Below are 19495 nucleotides of genomic sequence, written 5' to 3' on the forward strand. Positions count from 1 at the left end.
TGCCGTTCTGTACTTTACGGACTCTGCCCTGGATTACCGACCTCTGCCTGCCGTTCTGTACTTTACGGACTCTGCCCTGGATTACCGACCTCTGCCTGCCGTTCTGTACTTTACGGACTCTGCCCTGGATTACCGACCTCTGCCTGCCGTTCTGTACTTTACGGACTCTGCCCTGGATTACCGACCTCTGCCTGCCGTTCTGTACTTTACGGACTCTGCCCTGGATTACCAACCTCTGCCTGCCGTTCCGTACTTTACTGACTCTGCCCTGGATTACCGACCTTTGCCTGCCGTTCTGTACTTTACGGCCTCTGCCCTGGATTACCGACCTCTGCCTGCCGTTCTGTACTTTACGGACTCTGCCCTGGATTACCAACCTCTGCCTGCCGTTCTGTACTTTACGGACTCTGCCCTGGATTACCAACCTCTGCCTGCCGTTCTGTACTTTACGGACTCTGCCCTGGATTACCGACCTCTGCCTGCCGTTCTGTACTTTACTGACTCTGCCCTGGATTACCAACCTCTGCCTGCCGTTCTGTACTTTACGGACTCTGCCCTGGATTACCAACCTCTGCCTGCCGTTCTGTACTTTACGGACTCTGCCCTGGATTACCAACCTCTGCCTGCCCTTGACCTGTCGTTTGCCTGCCTCCTGTTTTGTAAATAAACTTCTGTGATTCAAACTGTCTGCATCTGGGTCTTATCCTGAGCTCTGATAGTATTGTCTGTTGAACTTTGTCAGCACAGTAGTTGAAGCTTTGCATTGTTGGATTTGGTATAACATGTTAAGGAAGCAATAGCTAAATTGCATATAATTTTGATGAACTATCCGTATTGATTATTATTCAAGCTGTGGTAATTGGATACACTGGTAATAATAAAAACATGTATATTATGTTGATTAAGTATAACACATGGATATATTCAAACTCTTCCCCACTTCAACAAGTGATATTATAGTTGGAGTATATAGTGGCGGTCGGGGCCGTTTAAGATGTTTTTAATGAGCATGGCCTTATTTCCATTACAGCATATTGGATGACTGTCATTCATATTCCACTCACCCAACTCAATGTAACATCTATAGGTTTAGGCTACTACATGACACTCACATATAACCTATACCCATCATGAGGTTGTTACAACAACAGGTCGAGATAAATTTTAGTAATCGAAGTGACAGACAGTGACACATTCAATTACGCCTTGCACACACTTGCCTGCATCTAGCTGATCAAGGATGTAATCATTAGTCCATCAGTTGCAAAAGAGTGTTTCTATTGGACATATTCAGGTATGTTTATCCCCGTTTTGTTTGCTTCCGTTTAAGTTGTTTTTTTCAACAGAATCGGCGGAATGAATACACCCTTGATCACACGCAAATACAGTTCATTTTCATAGCAGCCGTATACAAACAGCATGAACAATTCCTTCTCGGATCACTTTCCTCCTTTTGCACCTTTACCCTTCGCTTGTGGCTTTCAGTGCACAACACATCAGCTATCTGGGACCAGGCGAAAAAAAACTTTCCAAGCCAAACCTTCAAATCATAACCGCTAACCGACACACAGCCTACATCATTGTCACCATATTCTCTAACGTCATAGTCAACATAGCTAACAGAACTAATGCATTAGTAAACCCGCTACAATCATGTAGTATAGTGTACAGTCAGCAAGCAGTTTAGCATTTACACCGACAGGCCCCGGTGGCAATAAATGTATAAAACCAAAAGCTTACCTTGAGGAGTTCCAGTGTTTGATAGCCATAGCCAGCTAGCTAACATAGCGTCCCTCTCTGTTTGAGCCGGGTGTTTGAGTAGACTAAACTAAGCTAGCTAAGTAAGTGAATGTGGAAAAAAATACTATGAAATATAGTTAGCTCTCTCTCTCCCTCACTATCATGGTTATCCTTCATTTTTGAAGAAATGTATTTATTCAAGACTGTTCAACTATTGTCTTTCTCTCTTTTTGAGTTAACTACTGACCACATTTTATGCACTGCAGTGCTAGCTAGTTGTAGATTATGCTTCCAGTACTAGATTCATTCTCTGATCCTTTGATTGGGTGGACAAAATGTCAGTTCATGCTGCAAGAGCTCTGATAGGTTGGAGGATGTCCTCCGTAAATTGTCAGAATTACTGTGTAAGTCTATGGAACGGGGTGAGAACCATGAGCCTCCTAGGTTTTGTATTGAAGCCAATGTACCCAGAGGAGGACGGAAACTAACTACTGTACACCTTCATTGCAAAACAGTGTGTTTAATGCAATTATTTGGTGATATGTTCATATATTTACTATAGTTTCATCTAAAAGGATGGTCCTCCCCTTCCTCCTCTGAGGAGCCTCCACTGGTATATACTCTATCAGTTATCCTGTTAGAGCTTTTGTCCAGAATCCACTGCAGTGTTTCAGGTGCAACGTTTATGGTCATGTTGCAGCAGTGTGTAGGAGGGAGAATCCAAGATGTGGGAAGTGTGCAGGAGGGCATGGGACAAAAGATTGTGTTGTTTCAGTAGATAAAGTTGTGTGTGTCAACTGTAGGGTTGCCTATGTTTCTGGGGATCGGAAGTGTCCGGTGCGAGAGTGGCAAGTGGAGGTGACCAGAGTCAGAGTAATGCATCCTCTACTTTCTTCACTGGCATACTGGGCCAGTGAAGAAAGTAGAGGAGGATGGGTCAACGGTGAGGGACCCTGAGATGATCCCTGTGAGTAGTAGATCTGTGCCAGCACAGAGGGATAAAGCCAACGAGTGGTGATATATGTTTCAGTAAGGTTGGCTTCTTAGCGTTCATAGCAATGGTTATCAGCTGTGCCGCAGAAATGGAACTCAATCACAGAAAATAGATGTTGTGGTGGCAGCTGCAGAGAAGTATTTCAGTGGAGCTTCAGAAGAGTTACAGGGTGTGTTTAGTGGTGGTGTCCCGTCCTCCCAGCCTGGTGGCATGGTGCATTAGCATATAGGGTCAATGTAGTGGAATGGATTGGTGTTTTTTATTTGTATTTTTATGAAATAGTGATATATATGTGTAGTGTTAGTTGGTGGTGCAATATTTTATTTTCCTTCCTTTTTTAATTTGTATCACAAAATGTAACATGATTGAACACACACTCCCGAACAGTAGTTGGCCCCATTCACAAACAAAATGTGCAAACGCTATGACACTAAAGAAGAAGAAGACAAGCTTGAGAGGGACAGACTTTTCTTTTTTTTTTTACATGAGAAGCTCACTTTCACGTTGAACTCGTCATCTTTCTTCTCTTATCAGCAGGATATAATATCGAGGTAAGATTGATATCGATTTTGAGACATGTGACATGTAGTATTTTCATATTTTTGTATGCACTTTTCATATTAATTCGAAATTCCTGTTCTTTTTAAAAGATTTCTCACAAGCTCTGTTAAATGTCAACACAGCACTGAGCGTATACCAAGCTTTTTATTTTCAAAGCCTTTAACATTGAATTCAGCTAGTGTCATGCTAATTTAGCTTTTTGCAACCCGCGAAAACAACTTTGAAGATGACTACCACAAAAAGTAAAATCCTTTGATATGTTAGCGAAAGTGAATAAACATATTTGTCTTCGTAAAATCTATTTTATAATATAAGTGACATTTTATCACCAAAGCACACCCTAATTGTACTGTATAAAGTTGTTGAATCAAATTGCAATCACTCTAGAATAATTGTCTTAGTATTTAAACTAGAAAAGGTATGAACAAAACATTGACAAATGCTGTAAACTTCTCATAGGTAGCTATGTAGAAATTGCTCTGGTTGATAAAATTCTAATGGTCCTTCTCTTATTTCAGTTTATGTGACAAAACAAGCTATCCATTGTGCCATTATTAAATGCTGTGAAACATATTTTCAATAACCCAAAACATAGTATTTTTGAGCTGTTTGAAGCTGCTGTACAAAACCGAAAGTTAAAAGACCCCAAAATGAAACTTAAGAATGGGAAGCATAGAAACGGTCGTACATAGAATGCATCTATCGCTTCTCAGACATGCTTTCAATGAGAGTGACAGATCTACAACTCACATTTCTGTGTGAATTTGGTTGCGTCGCCCAAAAAGCGACATACTGCGCCTAGATTACGCATTTTATTAATTGAGCCTTTTCAGTCTTGTTTGTGTTTGTGCCCATTGTTGTACTTTGTATCATAGCATCATAAAATGCCTGCCAATCCTGATTACCAAGCAATTGATTTGCCTAGAGATAAAGAAAATATAGGTTCTGTCCCAGGGGAAACGGATACATTGCTGCCAACCCAAGTAACTGATAACATGAGCTCGGGAGAAACGAGGAAAGAGGAGTTTCCTATTAAATACCTATAGTCAGTGAAGTGTTACCAATTAAATTATGTGAGAGAAAAACTAGACATTTTAGAACAACATTTGTAGCTATAAAATTACATGTTTCGTGATTGTATTCCATTCTAAATATGAACAGTAATGTCCAAATAAAGTAGGACCAGTTTTAACTCAATGTATTTGAAAATCTTATAATTTTTTAATCAGGGAAGGAAGTCCCAAAACGCCTGTGCCTTACAGCATGAACAGTGATCGGTCCATGTATGAACCAATAACGCTCAACAGTGGAATCCGTACCTCTGTGAAATGGTGAGATGCTGTCTTCTGAAATATTTATCTACAGTGCATTCAGAAAGTATTCAGATCCCTTGACTTTTTCCACATTTTATTACGTTAGAGCCTTTTTCTAAAATGGATTAAATAGTTTTCCCCCCTCATCAATATACACAAAATACCCATAATGACAAAGCAAAAACAGGTTATTACAAATAAAAAACTGATATCACATTTACATAAGTATTCAGACCCTTTACTCAGTACTTTGTTGAAGCACCTTTGGCAGCGATTACAGCCTTGAATCTTCTTGGGTATGACGCTACAAGCTTGGCACACCTGCTTTGGGGAGTTTCTCCCATTCTTCTCTGCAGATCCTCTCAAACTCTGTCTGGTTGGATGTGTAGCGTCGCTGCACAGCTATTTTCAGGTCTCCAGAGATGTTCGATCGGGTTCAAGTTCGGGCTCTGGCTGGGCCACTCAAGGACATTCAGAGACTTGTCCCGAAGCCACTCCTGCATTGTCTTGGCTGTGTGCTTAGTGTTGTTGTCCTGTTGGAAGGTGAACCTTTGCCCCAGTCTGAGGTCCTGAGTGCTCTGGAGAAGGTTTTCATCAAGGATCTCTCTGTACTTTGCCCTGTTAATCTTTCCCTCGATTCTGACTAGTCTCCCAGTCCCCGTCGCTGAAAAACATGCCACCACCATGCTTCACCATAGGGATGGTGCCAGGTCTCCTCCAGAAGTGACACTTGGCATTCAGGCCAAAGAGTTCAATATTGGTTTCATCAGACAAGAGAATCTTGTTTCTCATGGTCTAAGAATCCTTTAGGTACCTTTTGGCAAACTCCAAGCGGGCCTTCATGTGCCTTTTACTGAGGAGTGACTTCCGTCTGGCCACTCTACCATAAAGACCTGATTGATGGAGTGCTGCAGAGATGGTTGTCCTTCTGGAAGGTTCTCCCATCTCCACAGAGTAACTCTGGAACTCTGTCAGAGTGACCATCGGGTTCTTGGTGACCTTCCTGACCTTTCTCCCCCGATTGCTCAGTTTGGCCAGGTGGCCAGCTCTAGGAAGAGTCTTGGTGGTTCCAAACTTCTTCCATTTAAGAATGATTGAGGCCACTGTGTTTTTGGGGACCTTCGATGCTGCTGAAATGTTTTGGTACCCATCCCCAGATCTGTGCCTCGACACAATCCTGTCTCGGAGCTCTATGGACAATTCCTTCGACCTCATGGCTTGGTTTTTGCTCTGACATGCACTGTCAACTGTAGGACCTTATATAGACAGGTGTGTGCCTTTCTAAATCATGTCCAATCAATTGAATTTACCACAGGTGGACTCCAATCAAGTTGTAGAAATATCTCAAGGATGATCAATGGAAACAGTATGCCCCTGAGCTCAATTTAAAGCCTCAAAGCAAAGGGTCTGAATACTTATGTAAATAAGGTATTTCTGTTTTTAATTTTTAATAATTTTGCAAACATTTCTAAAAAACAATTTTTGCTTTGTCATTATGGGGTGTTGTGTGCAGATTGGAAAAAAAATATTTTAGAAAAAGCCAGAAACGTAACAAACTGTGGGAAAAGTCAAGGGATCTGGAATACTTTTGGAATGCACTGTAAAACATTAGTCTCTTTTTGTTCACTTTAATAACAGATGGCTCACAAACCAAGCTGCAAACTTCTACTCTCCTGGGGGAAAAAATGACTTTTTAGATTTACATCCTCTTTTGACAAACATTTCAGACCCTGGTCTTCTCTTTCTGTCTGTTGTTGCTAGGAGCCAGCAGGCGGAGACAGAGTACTTGTTGTATACAGTCGGCTCAGCAGACAGTGAGATTGATTTATATGGATCTGGTCTTCATATAAATCAGAGGTACAGTATGCCCATAATGTAAACCAGATATACACCTTTGTTTTGGTGTTATGAGGAATCCTAGCCTGAGCTATTTATTGATTTCTTATAATGTAAAAGTGTCTTTGGGCCAGTAACCGAAAGGTTGCTGGTTCGAATCCAGCAACCAATCTGTCAATGTGCCCTTGAGCAAGGCACTTGACCCTAATTGCTCCTGTGAGTCACTTAAATGTACAATGTAAAACGTAATGCTGTTGATCCTTCGCTATGGACATGCATGTGTTATAAACGTGCATGTAACAGGTGGCTTCGTTCAACTTGAACCTTTCTACAGCCCTACTGTTGAGGACCCTCTGCCTGCTTTAGGCCAGATGCAGGATAGCAGAATAGTACATCGTACCAGACTGGACTGTACCATATGTGTACAGCGCAGTGACGAAGCTGTGAAGTTCTGCCAGGATTGCAAGGCTACTTTCTGTGAGAACCATGTTAGAGACCACTACCAGGCCCCAGGACTGATGAAACACACATTGGTGGAGGCCACTGAAGGAAGGAAAACCATTCCAAATGTAGATGATCACGTCCATCAAACTTATGTTGAAACAGAACAAACTGTGACTCAGGTAGAGTTTCCTTCTTCTCCAGTGAAATGTCTGATATAAATTGTCAAGAAAGGTATTGACTAGGGTTGCAAAATGATGGTAACTTTCCTTAAATTCCCTGGTTTTCCAGAAATTAGGATTCTGGATTTCCTGCTTATTCCCTCCTGATTCCAGGAATCCTCCAACTGAGATTACTGGAAAACCTGTGAATTCGGGAAAAGTTACCAAAAATCTGCAATTCTAATAGTGACCTACAGTATATAAATGATGTAGTTACATGACTCTCCTTCGTAGGTCTGCTCATGGAAAACAGCCTTCTTCGTCAGTCTTCTGGGGATTCTCATACTGGTACTTGCCCTGGTAGGACTTGTATGTTATGCAGACTTGTGTGTCACTGTCCATGGTGAGTTTACTCATTTTTTCTTTATTTCTCATTTTGTTCCAGTATTAATGTTATTCACTTATTCAATTTAACCTCTTTTAACTGTTTAACCTTTTTTAACCGATTTTAAATGTCCTGCATCTCTGCAGGGTCTGAGGTGGGATTTCAGCAACGGATTGTTCTGCTGGGGAAGACTGGATCAGAGAAGAGAGCATCAGGAAACACCATCCTGGGAAGAGAGGCCTTTAAAGTGGAGGCTTCACCTTCGTATGGGCCACAGTGTGAGGAACAAGATGCTGTTGTGGGCCGAAATAACATAACTATGATTAACACCCCAGATGTGTTGCCATCTGAGGACGTTGCAGGTAAAGTAGCTCAATGCATCAACATCTCAACACCTCACGTGTTCCTGCTGGTGATCAGGTTGTGCAATTGGTGCACAGAAGAGGAGAAGAAAACTGTCAAATGGATGAACGAGAACTTTGCGGAGGAGGCCCTTAAATACACCATTGTGCTGTTCACTGGTGGAGACCAGCTAGAAGGGAAACCAGTGGAGGAGTATCTAATGGACAACGGTGATTCCCTAAAGCTTCTCAGTATGTGTGGTGGTAGACATCACGTCTTCAATAACAAAGAAAAGAATGACCTCACTCAGGTCACAGAGCTGCTGGAGAAGATAGACGGATTATTGAATGAGAATAGGGGATACTATCATGTGACAAACATCTTGACCCGGAGGGACGAGGAGAGCAGGAGGAGGGAGGAGGCTCTGAGAAAGATACTGGAACAGGAGGTTAGAAAGAGGGATGCAGCCATAGCAACGATAAGAGAGGAGGAGGAGAAAAAGAGGGATGCAGCCATAGCAACGATAAGAGAGGAGGAGGAGAAAAAGAGGGATGCAGCCATAGCAACGATAAGAGAGAAGGAGGAGAAAAAGAGGGATGCAGCCATAGCAACGATAAGAGAGGAGGAGGAGAAAAAGAGGGATGCAGCCATAGCAACGATAAGAGAGGAGGAGGAGAAAAAGAGGGAGACTGAAGAGAGAAAAGTCTGTGAGGGGGAAGATGAAGGGAGGATGGTCATTGATAATCTGGCATTGAAAGTCTCAGGCTCAGAAATGTATGTAGGAGTAACAGTGATCACAATGATCATACTAATTGTCCTTTAATGATACGAAACTGAATATTAGGGAGTCTCTTAATTTGGTATTCACAATCATCTGAACATTAGGGAGTCTCTTCATTTGGTATTCACAATCATCTGAACATTAGGGAGTCTCTTAATTTGGTATTCACAATCATCTGAACATTAGGGAGTCTCTTCATTTGGTATTCACAATCATCTGAACATTAGGGAGTCTCTTCATTTGGTATTCACAATCATCTGAACATTAGGGAGTCTTCATTCATCATCTGAACATTAGGGAGTCTCTTCATTTGACATTCACAATCTTTGCCGGAATATTAGGTAGTCTCTTAATTTCATATTCACAATCATCATCTGAACATTAGTGAGTTTCTTCATTCATCACCTGAACATTAGTGAGTCTCTTCAATCATCACCTGAACATTAGTGAGTCTCTTCATTCATCATCTCTTATTGTAAAGCAGGGTGACCTCTGTAAAGCAGGGTGACCTCTGTAAAGCAGGGTGATCTCTCTAAAGCAGGGTGACCTCTGTAAAGCAGGGTGACCTCTGTAAAGCAGGGTGACCTCTGAAAACAAAACAAGTTGAAGATGAAAATGATAAATAAGTACATTTATTAATTGTTGATCAATACTTTCATTGATTAATTGTTAGAAGTGTTTTTTTATATTCTTTAAGAACATATCTCCCATTATAACCTGGTGTTTAGAGAAATATAAGATACCTGCACTTTCTCCAATGGGTGAACAAATAATGCGGTGTCATGTATTATGCAATATAAATGTCAAAACGGTCAAGGAATACAGTTGAATCATCATATAGCTGTGTTGGGTTTGTTTGTAGCAGTATTTTCAAAGTTATATTAATGTGGCCTGGAAATTCACTATACTGTAGCTGTGTCTCATGAAGTGCTGGACCCAGTTTAAATGTCCTTCAATAAAACCAATGTCAGAACATCAATGTAAAATATAAATGATGCATTTTGTACCACATCAGGGAAGAGCAGTTGGCTAAACTACTACCGGGAACTGCTCAGTGCCAGAGGCCTGCTAGTTACTGGGTCGTTTCACAATAAAAGTGCCTTTTGCGTCCCTTTGATATCTGGTTAGAGGTTCACCGAGATGGGGGCTGTACTAAATGTTTGATGTATTATAATAATTGATTATGCTTATGTTGTATTAATAGAAGGGGAGGGGTTATAAGACCCCACCCTCTTTACATTTATAGGGTCCTAGACTACAGATTAACAATATATATACACATGAGGTTTAATATTGTTCCACAGTACTTTTCTAGTCTCTCTGCCTCTTATGAAGAAACAGTCTGAGAAATGTGTGACTGTGAAGACATAACTCTGCAGGGGAGTGTAAGAGATAGGAGACCCGTCAGACATTCCACTATAAATCAACTTGGACATTTACTGCTAAGCTTTTAGATAACACTAAACGTCTTGTTTACATAGCTGTGTAGGCATGGTTTTGGTCTCATGAGTAGAAGTTAATGACGTAGGCAGTTAAATCACAGGGGGTTGACTACAAGCATGATAAAAGCAACTTGGGACCTTTTCTATTTTGCAGAACTTACTCGGAGACATGCGTGCTATGTTCCTGTTGTCAACTTCTGTCTGCAATTGCATTAATAAATTAATGATTGATTTACGTAAAGATATTGTCTGAATGCTAATTTCACCAATGAGCCAATGATTGACAAGGAACAAGGAACGAACCCCAACCACCATAAGTAGAAATTGTGAACCAATATTGGATTAGAAAAGCCTGTTATATTAAATAAAGTGCCCTTTAATATAGATTAAATGGAGAATTCAATAAATCGATTTAAAAAATATATAAATAACGCCTTACTGAAGTGCCAAAACTTAACATTTTGACATGTCCCTCCCCCTGTGTCACTTCTAGAAAGATTTTAACCCACTTATTCCCAACATTCTTCTAAGTTTCACCATCATTGTAAAGACCTAGTTATTTTGTTGCTTTGACAAAGTCATTTCTAAAGATGATTTATTTCATGTGATTAGTGATTAATTTACGTCTGCCCCTCATTTTAAGGTCAACCTGTCACACCCTGGCCATAGAGAGGTTTTTATTCTCTATTTTGGTTAGGCCAGGGTGTGACTAGGGTGGGCATTCTAGTTTCTTTATTTCTATGTTTTCTTTGTGTTTGACCGGGTGTGGTTCTCAATCAGAGGCAGCTGTCTATCGTTGTTTCTGATTGAGAACCATACTTAGGTAGCTCTTTTTTCCACCTGTGTTTGTGGGAAGTTGACGTTGTTTAGGACACTTTGCCTTTGAGCTTCACGGTTTGTTTTTGTAGTGTTTATTGTTTTGTCTGGCTTCATTTTTGATTAAATAAAAGAAAATGTACGCTCACAACGCTGCACCTTGGTCCTCTCCTTTCAACAGCCGTGACAGAACTTCCCACCAACAACGGACCAAGCAGCTTGGTAAGGAGGAGCAGCGTGTCCAGGATTCCTGGACTTGGGGTTGGGGTACAAGATTTCTATATATTCTATAAATTTTACTCATTACATGTCCTGTGTGTCTGCAGGTAAGGGGAGACTTGACATGAGGATTGTTCTGCTGGGTAAGACTGGATCAGGGAAGAGTTCAACAGGAAACACCATCCTGGGGAGAGAGGTGTTTCGAGCAGAGGCTTCTCCAGTGTCTGTGACCACACAGTGTGAGAAACAAAATGTTGTTATCGGCCAGAATAGAATAACTGTGATTGACACCCCAGGTGTCTTGGGCACGTTGTTGAAACCTGATGAAGTTATGGTTAAAACTGCTGAATGCATTAACACCACACCTCATGCCTTCCTATTGGTGATCAGGCTGGGGGAATTCACAGATGAGGACAGAAAGTCAGTTCAATGGATCCAGGAACATTTTGGAGAGGAGGCTTTAAAGTACACAATCATTCTGTTTACTGGGGTAGACCAGCTAGAGGGGAAACCAGTAGAGATGTTTATAAAGGGCAGCAGCCATCTACTACAAGTCATTAACAGTTGTGGGGACAGATACCATGTCTTTAACAACAAGGACAAGAATGACAACACTCAGGTCTCAGAGCTGCTAGAGAAGATAGATGAATTACTGAATGAGTATAGGGGTTATCATCATGAGGCAGACTTGCTGACACAGGAAAGGGTTAGGGAAGAGGAGATGAGGAAGAGGGAGAGGGCTCAGATAATACAAGAGGAGGGGATAAAGAGGGAAGCAGCAGTGAGAAATGTAAGAGAGGAGGAGGAGAAAAAGAGGGAGGCAGCAGAAAGAGAGATCAGAGAGGAGGAGTAGAAAAAGAGGGAGGCAGCAGAAAGAGAGATCAGAGAGGAGGAGGAGAAAAAGAGGGATGCAGCAGAAAGAGAGATCAGAGAGGAGGAGGAGAAAAAGAGGGATTTTTTATTTTATTTAACCTTTATTTAACCAGGTAGGCAAATTGAGAACACGTTCTCATTTACAATTGCGACCTGGCCAAGATAAAGCAAAGCAGTTCGACACATACAACAACACATAGTTACACATGGAGTAAAACAAACATATAGTCAATAATACAGTGAAAAAAAAATATAAGTCTATATACAATGTGAGCAAGTGAGGTGAGATAAGGGAGGTGAAGGCAAACAAATATATGTATAAATAAATAAAAATATAAAAGGCCATGGAGGCGAAGTGAGTACAACACAGCAAGTAAAATAAAAACTAAAAAAACACTGGAATGGTTGGTTTGCAGTGGAAGAAAGTGCAAAGTAGAGACAGAAATAATGGGCTGCAAAGGAGCAAAATAAATAAATTAATAAATACAGTAGGTAAAGAGGTAGTTGTTTGGGCTAAATTGTAGATGGGTTATGTACAGGTGCAGTAATCTATGAGCTGCTCTGACAGCCGGTGCTTAAAGCTAGTGAGGGAGATAGGTGTTTCCAGTTTCAGAGATTTTTGTAGTTCGTTCCAGTCATTGGCAGCAGAGAACTGGAAGGAGAGGCGTCCAAAGGAAGAATTGGTTTTGGGGGTGACTAGAGAGATATACCTGCTGGAGCGCGTGCTACAGGTAGGTGCTGCTATGGTGACCAGCGAGCTGAGATAAGGGGGGACTTTACCTAGCAGGGTCTTGTAGATGACCTGGAACCAGTGGGTTTGGCGACGAGTATGAAGCGAGGGCCAGCCAACGAGTGTACAGGTCGCAGTGGTGGGTAGTATATGGGGCTTTGGTGACAAAACGGATGGCACTGTGATAGACTGCATCCAATTTATTGAGTAGGGTTTTGGAGGCTATTTTGTAAATGACATCACCGAAGTCGAGGATTGGTAGGATGGTCAGTTTTACAAGGGTATGTTTGGCAGCATGAGTAAAGGATGCTTTGTTGCGGAATAGGAAGCCAATTCTAGATTTGACTTTGGATTGGAGATGTTTGATGTGAGTCTGGAAGGAGAGTTTACAGTCTAACCAGACACCTAGGTATTTGTAGTTGTCCACATATTCTAAGTCAGAGCCGTCCAAAGTAGTGATGTTGGACAGGATGCAGCAGAAAGAGAGATCAGAGAGGAGGAGGAGAAAAAGAGGGATGCAGCAGAAAGAGAGATCAGAGAGGAGGAGGAGAAAAAGAGGGATGCAGCAGAAAGAGAGATCAGAGAGGAGGAGGAGAAAAAGAGGGATGCAGCAGAAAGAGAGATCAGAGAGGAAGAGGAGAAAAAGAGGGATGCAGCAGAAAGAGAGATCAGAGAGGAGGAGGAGAAAAAGAGGGATGCAGCAGAAAGAGAGATCAGAGAGGAGGAGGAGAAAAAGAGGGAGGCAGCAGAAAGAGAGATCAGAGAGGAGGAGGAGAAAAAGAGGGATGCAGCAGAAAGAGAGATCAGAGAGGAGGAGGAGAAAAAGAGGGATGCAGCAGAAAGAGAGATCAGAGAGGAGGAGGAGAAGAAGAGAAAGGAGCTAAATGATCTGGCATTGAAGGATGTTGAAAAATCGTCAGAGAAAATCTCAGATTCAGGCATGCTGTTTAAACTGACAATCCTTGTCACAATTGTCACTTTTATCATATTTTGCTTCTGTAAGTCTAATGTATATAAATAAGGAATAATATATGATATCAATACAGAAGGAACAAAAACTGGAGGAGGAAATTAGACGTATTAAAGAGGAATATGAAAAGGAAAATGATTTTTTTATTTTTTATTTAACCAGGCAAGTCAGTTAAGAACAAATTCTTATTTACAATGACGGCCTACCCCAGCCAAACCCGGACGACGCTGGGCCAATTGTTTGCTGGCCTATCTATGGGTCTCCCAATCACGGCCGGATGTGATGCAGCCTGGATTTGAACCAGGGACTGCAGTGACGCCTCTTGCACTAAGATGCAGCGCCTTAAAACTTTATAACACAATGGTGTCTTTTGAAAACCGGTTCATAAATCCAAAAGTCCTTAGAGAATGTGCCTATGTATATATGTATGTTGCCGTTACTGTATTTCAAGCCTATTTCACAGTGGCGACCTGTCATTCAGGGCAGGGGGGGCAGAGCCCCTCCTGTTTTAAACCCTACCCGTTTAGCAAAATTAATAAAATGGTTTTGTTTGTTGTTGCCTGTTTTGCATGTTATTTTGGCATTAATACGTGTCACATATCAGTTTGCAAACAATGTAAAAATAAATAAATAATTGAGTTAATAAGTCTGCATACAAACATGGTCTCTTTTTTGCTTTCTTAAGGCAGCTCCAAAATGCATGTGTTTTGTGGTGGTGGGGCAGCCAGAGGAAAATACAGAGAGTAGGGGTTGGTAATGTTCTCTAGTTGCGGTGTGATTGGCTTAGTGTTCTGTCACTCATGGGGACACTATGTCACCGCAAAATTTACGGGGAGTGCTGGAAAATTCAAGCCCCTTCGGTGCTGCCATAGACTTACATTAGAAGTGCCCAAGGTCCAGGTCATTGGCCACAGATAAAATTGTCAAATCACGTTATATCTACCGTAGCTTTGATTGGACTGATCATGTCAATGTCATAGTTTCAAAATCTTAGCTAGCAAGCTAGACAAGCAGTCATCATGAATCAAGGTGAAAATCTACTGGCAAATCCTTTTCAATCCTTGTCATATGAAGTAAAATGATAGATAAAACGTATCAGTGCTTATCGGCCATTGGATATAAACATTACACAACAAGTTGGAAATCGCTTTTTTAAATTTTTTTTTACAATGAGTGGTTTGTAAGGAATCAGTGTTGCAAAGCAATCACTAGCCTGCTATTCAGGGGATTGGTTGTAAGCTCCAAGTCTGGGTTTAAGGGTCTCTTTTCCAAGCTTAAAAGGATAAACATTCACATGCAACACCATGGGCCAGAAAAGGTTGAATACAGCAGCAGTGAAATAGTTGTTTACATCTTTGTTAATTTACCATAAAACAATTTTTATTCTATGCGGATTGAAAAGGGGAAACTCTCTTGAGTTATTCCGTCAGCTCGAGGACAGGAAATAAGACAGCCGTGTTTGATGCCATTCCATTATTCCATTTCAGCTGTTATTATGAGCCGTCCTCCCCTCCGCAGCCTCCACTGTTGTACTTGTTCTCTGTATTTAGGGAATGTATCATTACTGTTGCTCATATCTGAAAGATATATTGTGTCCTACCTAACCAGTGATCGTGTGGCTGTGACCGTTCTGTCAATGCCTGTCATCACTGTTTGACATCTTTTCCTGCAGATATAAACCAAGTCGACCTGAAGTGTGGGTGTCCGTGTGCCTTTCTCCTGGGTGGCTATATGAAGTTACATAGGCCTACAGTATAAGTACTTTTTAAAACTGATTTAACTAAAATCAGTCAATCCAAACTGTGCAGCGGCCATTTGATGAATGGATGGAGACATATGTTAAAAAACACCAAGTTTAATGACATTTGGAGATTGTCAAGTCCAGCCTTCAATACTGGGTAAGCCGACAAGGCTGTCCCCGACCCCAACAAATAAGCCTTCAATACCGGGTAAGCCTACAAGGCTGTCCCCGACCCCAACAAATAAGCCTTCAATACCGGGTAAGCCTGCAAGGCTGTCCCCGACCCCAACAAATAAGCCTTCAATACTGGGTAAGCCTACAAGGCTGTCCCCGACCCCAACAAATAAGCCTCAATACTGGGTAAGACTACAAGGCTGTTCCCGACCCCAACAAATAAGCCTTCAATACTGGGTAAGCCTACAAGGCTGTCCCCGACCCCAACAAATAAGCCTTCAATACCGGGTAAGCCTACAAGGCTGTCCCCGACCCCAACAAATAAGCCTTCAATACCGGGTAAGCCTACAAGGCTGTCCCCGACCCCAACAAATAAGCCTTCAATATCGGGTAAGCCTACAAGGCTGTCCCCGACCCCAACAAATAAGCCTTCAATACTGGGTAAGCCTACAAGGCTGTCCCCGACCCCAACAAATAAGCCTTCAATATCGGGTAAGCCTACAAGGCTGTCCCCGACCCCAACAAATAAGCCTTCAATACTGGGTAAGCCTACAAGGCTGTCCCCGACCCCAACAAATAAGCCTTCAATACTGGGTAAGCCTACAAGGCTGTCCCCGACCCCAACAAATATTGGCTGAGAGTTGTCGCTTGTTTCGACCAATCAAATTTCAAAACGTGTATTTTTCCATATATAAAACAACCGATATGTTTTAATAAAATCAACTATATGCACTGAGATTGTCTGATACTTTAAGCACACTCATTGATTAAATAATTAAGACACAAAAACGACTCGAGGGAGCCGACAGCAATTGATTTGGGCCTGGCTCGGACTTGTGGTGACAGCTAGTAGTGCCTATGTGATTGGTACATGTTGTCTCTCTCCTCCCTGCTGCAGCGACCAGGGACCATAGATAACGCAGCGACAGTGTTTATCGTGCTGTCCGTGGTGCTGAAGCTGCAACATAATTACACACATTTCTAGTTCCTTACTTGAAAAGTTATGCATGTTACCGAAATCCCTCATTTGTTTAGGAAAAACATCCCCTCAACACATGCTCTCTTTACGTGACGCAAAAGCCTAAGTTACGGTATTAAGTCAGCTAAACAGGACGCGCTCTTAGGCGTGGTTATACAAGGCTACTATACTAAGTCTACTAATGATAATGACATTACTTATTATAATGATGATCATAATAGTAATAATAACAAGAAGGAGATCAAGAAAAATGTGGGTACGGGAGTTGCGTTCGCAGCGTATTATGTGTAACAAACAGGTGCTTTTAGATCATAACATTTCTGACTGTTTGGAAAAGTGTAAAAAAACACGAAATAAATTATAATACCTGAAAATCTGTTCTAACGAAAAACATTGTGAAGCATTTGTTACAGCATAGCAAAGATTAAAAACAGACAAAATTGTGAAATTGCTTTATCCAACATGTTGCATGAGGCTTATCGCTCACGCAATCAGTAGGATATTAAACAAACTCTCAGACAGACAACAGAAGCAGGATCTGTCATCTATCTATCTATTTTTTCACCTTTATTTAACCAGGTAAGCTAGTTGAGAACAGGTTCTCATTTACAACTGCGACCTGGCCAAGATAACGCAAAGCAGTGCGACACAAACAACAACACACAACAACAAACAATCTATCTATCTTATCAAATGAGTGGTTTTTGCTGTTTCAGCCACACCCATTGCTGACAGGTGTATAAAATCGAGCACACAGCCATGGAATCTCCATAGACAAACATTCACAGCAGAAAGGCCTTATAGAAAAGCTCAGCGCATTTCAACGTGGCACTGTCACAGGATGCCACCTTTCCAACAAGTCAGTTCTTCATGGTTCGTGCTAGTGAGGGGAAATCTTAACACTACAGCATACAATGACATTCTAGACGATTCTGTGCTTACAACTTTGTGGCAACAGTTTGGGGAAGGCCGTTTCCTGTTTCAGCATGACAATGCCCCCGTGCACAAAGCGAGGTCCATACAGAAATGGTTTGTCGAGATCAGTGTGGTAGAGCTTGACTGACCTGCACAGAGCCCTGACCTCAACCCCATTGAACACCTTTGGAATGCTGACTGCAAGCCAGGCCTAATCGCCCAACATCAGTCCCCGACCTCACTAATGCTTTTGTGGCTGAATGGAAGCAAGTCCCTGCAGCAATGTTCCAACATCTAGAGGAAAGCCTTCCCAGAAATGTGGAGGCTGTTACAGCAGAAAAGGGGGGACCAACTCCATATTAATGCCCATGATCTTGGAATCAGATGTTCAATGAGCAGGTGTCCACATACTTTTGGTCATGTAGTGTATATCCTATGGATGATTTATAAAGCCAGGCACATTTAACAGTTAGGTTATTGATTACAGACCTAATTAAGTTGGGGTTTCCTCTCTCTTCACTTTTCTTAGACAATTAAGGCAAGGACTGTTTTCTCTTCTCACTCTGCTAGTGCCTCCGCTGCATTGTTCTCAACAACAATATGCTTGTTAACTTTGCTATTGTACACATGGCGGTCTAGGAAAATGCAGCAATTTCCAGGATTTCGGAAAACCAGGGAATTGATTGAAAGTTCCAATAATTTTACAACCCTAGTGGCACCATTGTTCTTACATAAAATAACCATATGCAATTTCATTAGCATATGTCTTAGAGAGTGATGGACTGAATGTGCGCTGCCCTATGGGACTCTCAATCACGGCCAGATTTGATGCAGCCTTGTTTCGAACCAGGTACTGCAGTGACGCCTCTTGCACTGAGATGCAGTGTCTTAGACCACTGCGCCTAATATTGTAGGTTACAATGGTGAGTAATATGCCATGGGCATATTATTTATAAATCTTATTATTTAAACACGGGGGAGATGTGGGAAGCTAAAAGGCTAACTTGCTTGCTGTTTCTAGCCAGCTATAGCAAGCTGCTAGCGGAGTAACCTACAGCCTACTGGCAAGCACAAAACAAGGTCATGTAAATGAAAACTAAACTTTCATGTTGCTATTTGTGAGTCAAGAAATGTATGGACTTGCGAGGTATCATGTTACAAAAGGTGTCCGCATCTCCAAAAATCGGACTCTACCCAAGCGCACGCACGTAGCTTGTACTGTAGCTTCACGTGCATATTGCTGAATGAAGCAACCACACCTGTAAAATCCATGCCCAAGAGCACACGGGCACACACCCCGCGAGAAGTGGGGAGAACCTGGACTCGCCCATAATTTATACAATCAGGTCAGATCAGGTGTCTGAGGTCAGCATTCCCATGCGTAACACTGATGATCATTCCAAGCCTAAATGAGAGGCTAATGGTGTATTGTTGAGGACATGGGATAACCTCGCTAACAGCAGAAAATGTAACCATTTCTGAAACCACATTGAAACATTGTGGGGTGTTTCATCCAGCCATGCCTGCAGAGCAGCTGCATAGGCCCTGGGCCATTTTTATTTCAAAAATAAAAATGTGGGACTATGCAGACTCCTGTATCAGCAGGTAAACTGAATGACTGTTTTATTAAGCCAGTGTGTTATGTTGGGGCGACAGGTAGCCTAGCAGTTAAGAGCTTGGAGCCAATAACCAAAAGGTCGCTGATTCGAGACTACTAGGTGAAAAATGTGCCCTTGAGCAAGGCACTTAACCCTGATTGCTATTGTAAGTCAGTCTGGATAAGAGCCTCTGTTACATTACTAAAATGAGGAATTCGTTTTTACGGGTTCAAGCATCGAAGCTTGGTGAATCTGTTTAATATTTCCTCCAAAATGTCTTAAAATGTATGGATTTACATTGATATGATAACTGCGTGTGAGAATCAGTCAGAAAGTTGCAATGTCTGTGTAAACCTTAAATAGCAGTCAGGGGTTCCCCAGAGTTCTGTTTTAGGACTACTCATTAGTCGATATGCTGTAAATGACCTCAGTTCTTACAATGGTCATTTTTACATTCATTTCAGATGACTGCATAATGAATGAG

At 41.7% G+C, this 19495-nt stretch overlaps 1 protein-coding gene across 1 annotated transcript; it reads left to right on the plus strand.

The window, feature by feature from the left end:
- Positions 1–3186: 3186 nt before the first annotated feature.
- On the plus strand, positions 3187–10237 carry LOC139567780 (uncharacterized). Its single transcript, XM_071389269.1, has 6 exons — positions 3187–3285; positions 4525–4626; positions 6370–6465; positions 6779–7067; positions 7341–7449; positions 7578–10237. The coding sequence occupies exons 2-6, from the start codon at positions 4559–4561 to the stop codon at positions 8594–8596; spliced, it is 1581 nt and encodes a 526-aa protein (XP_071245370.1). The 5' UTR covers positions 3187–3285; positions 4525–4558; the 3' UTR covers positions 8597–10237.
- Positions 10238–19495: the final 9258 nt, after the last annotated feature.

Source organism: Salvelinus alpinus, chromosome 2 (genome assembly GCF_045679555.1).
Source record: "Salvelinus alpinus chromosome 2, SLU_Salpinus.1, whole genome shotgun sequence".
Lineage (NCBI taxonomy): Eukaryota > Metazoa > Chordata > Actinopteri > Salmoniformes > Salmonidae > Salvelinus > Salvelinus alpinus.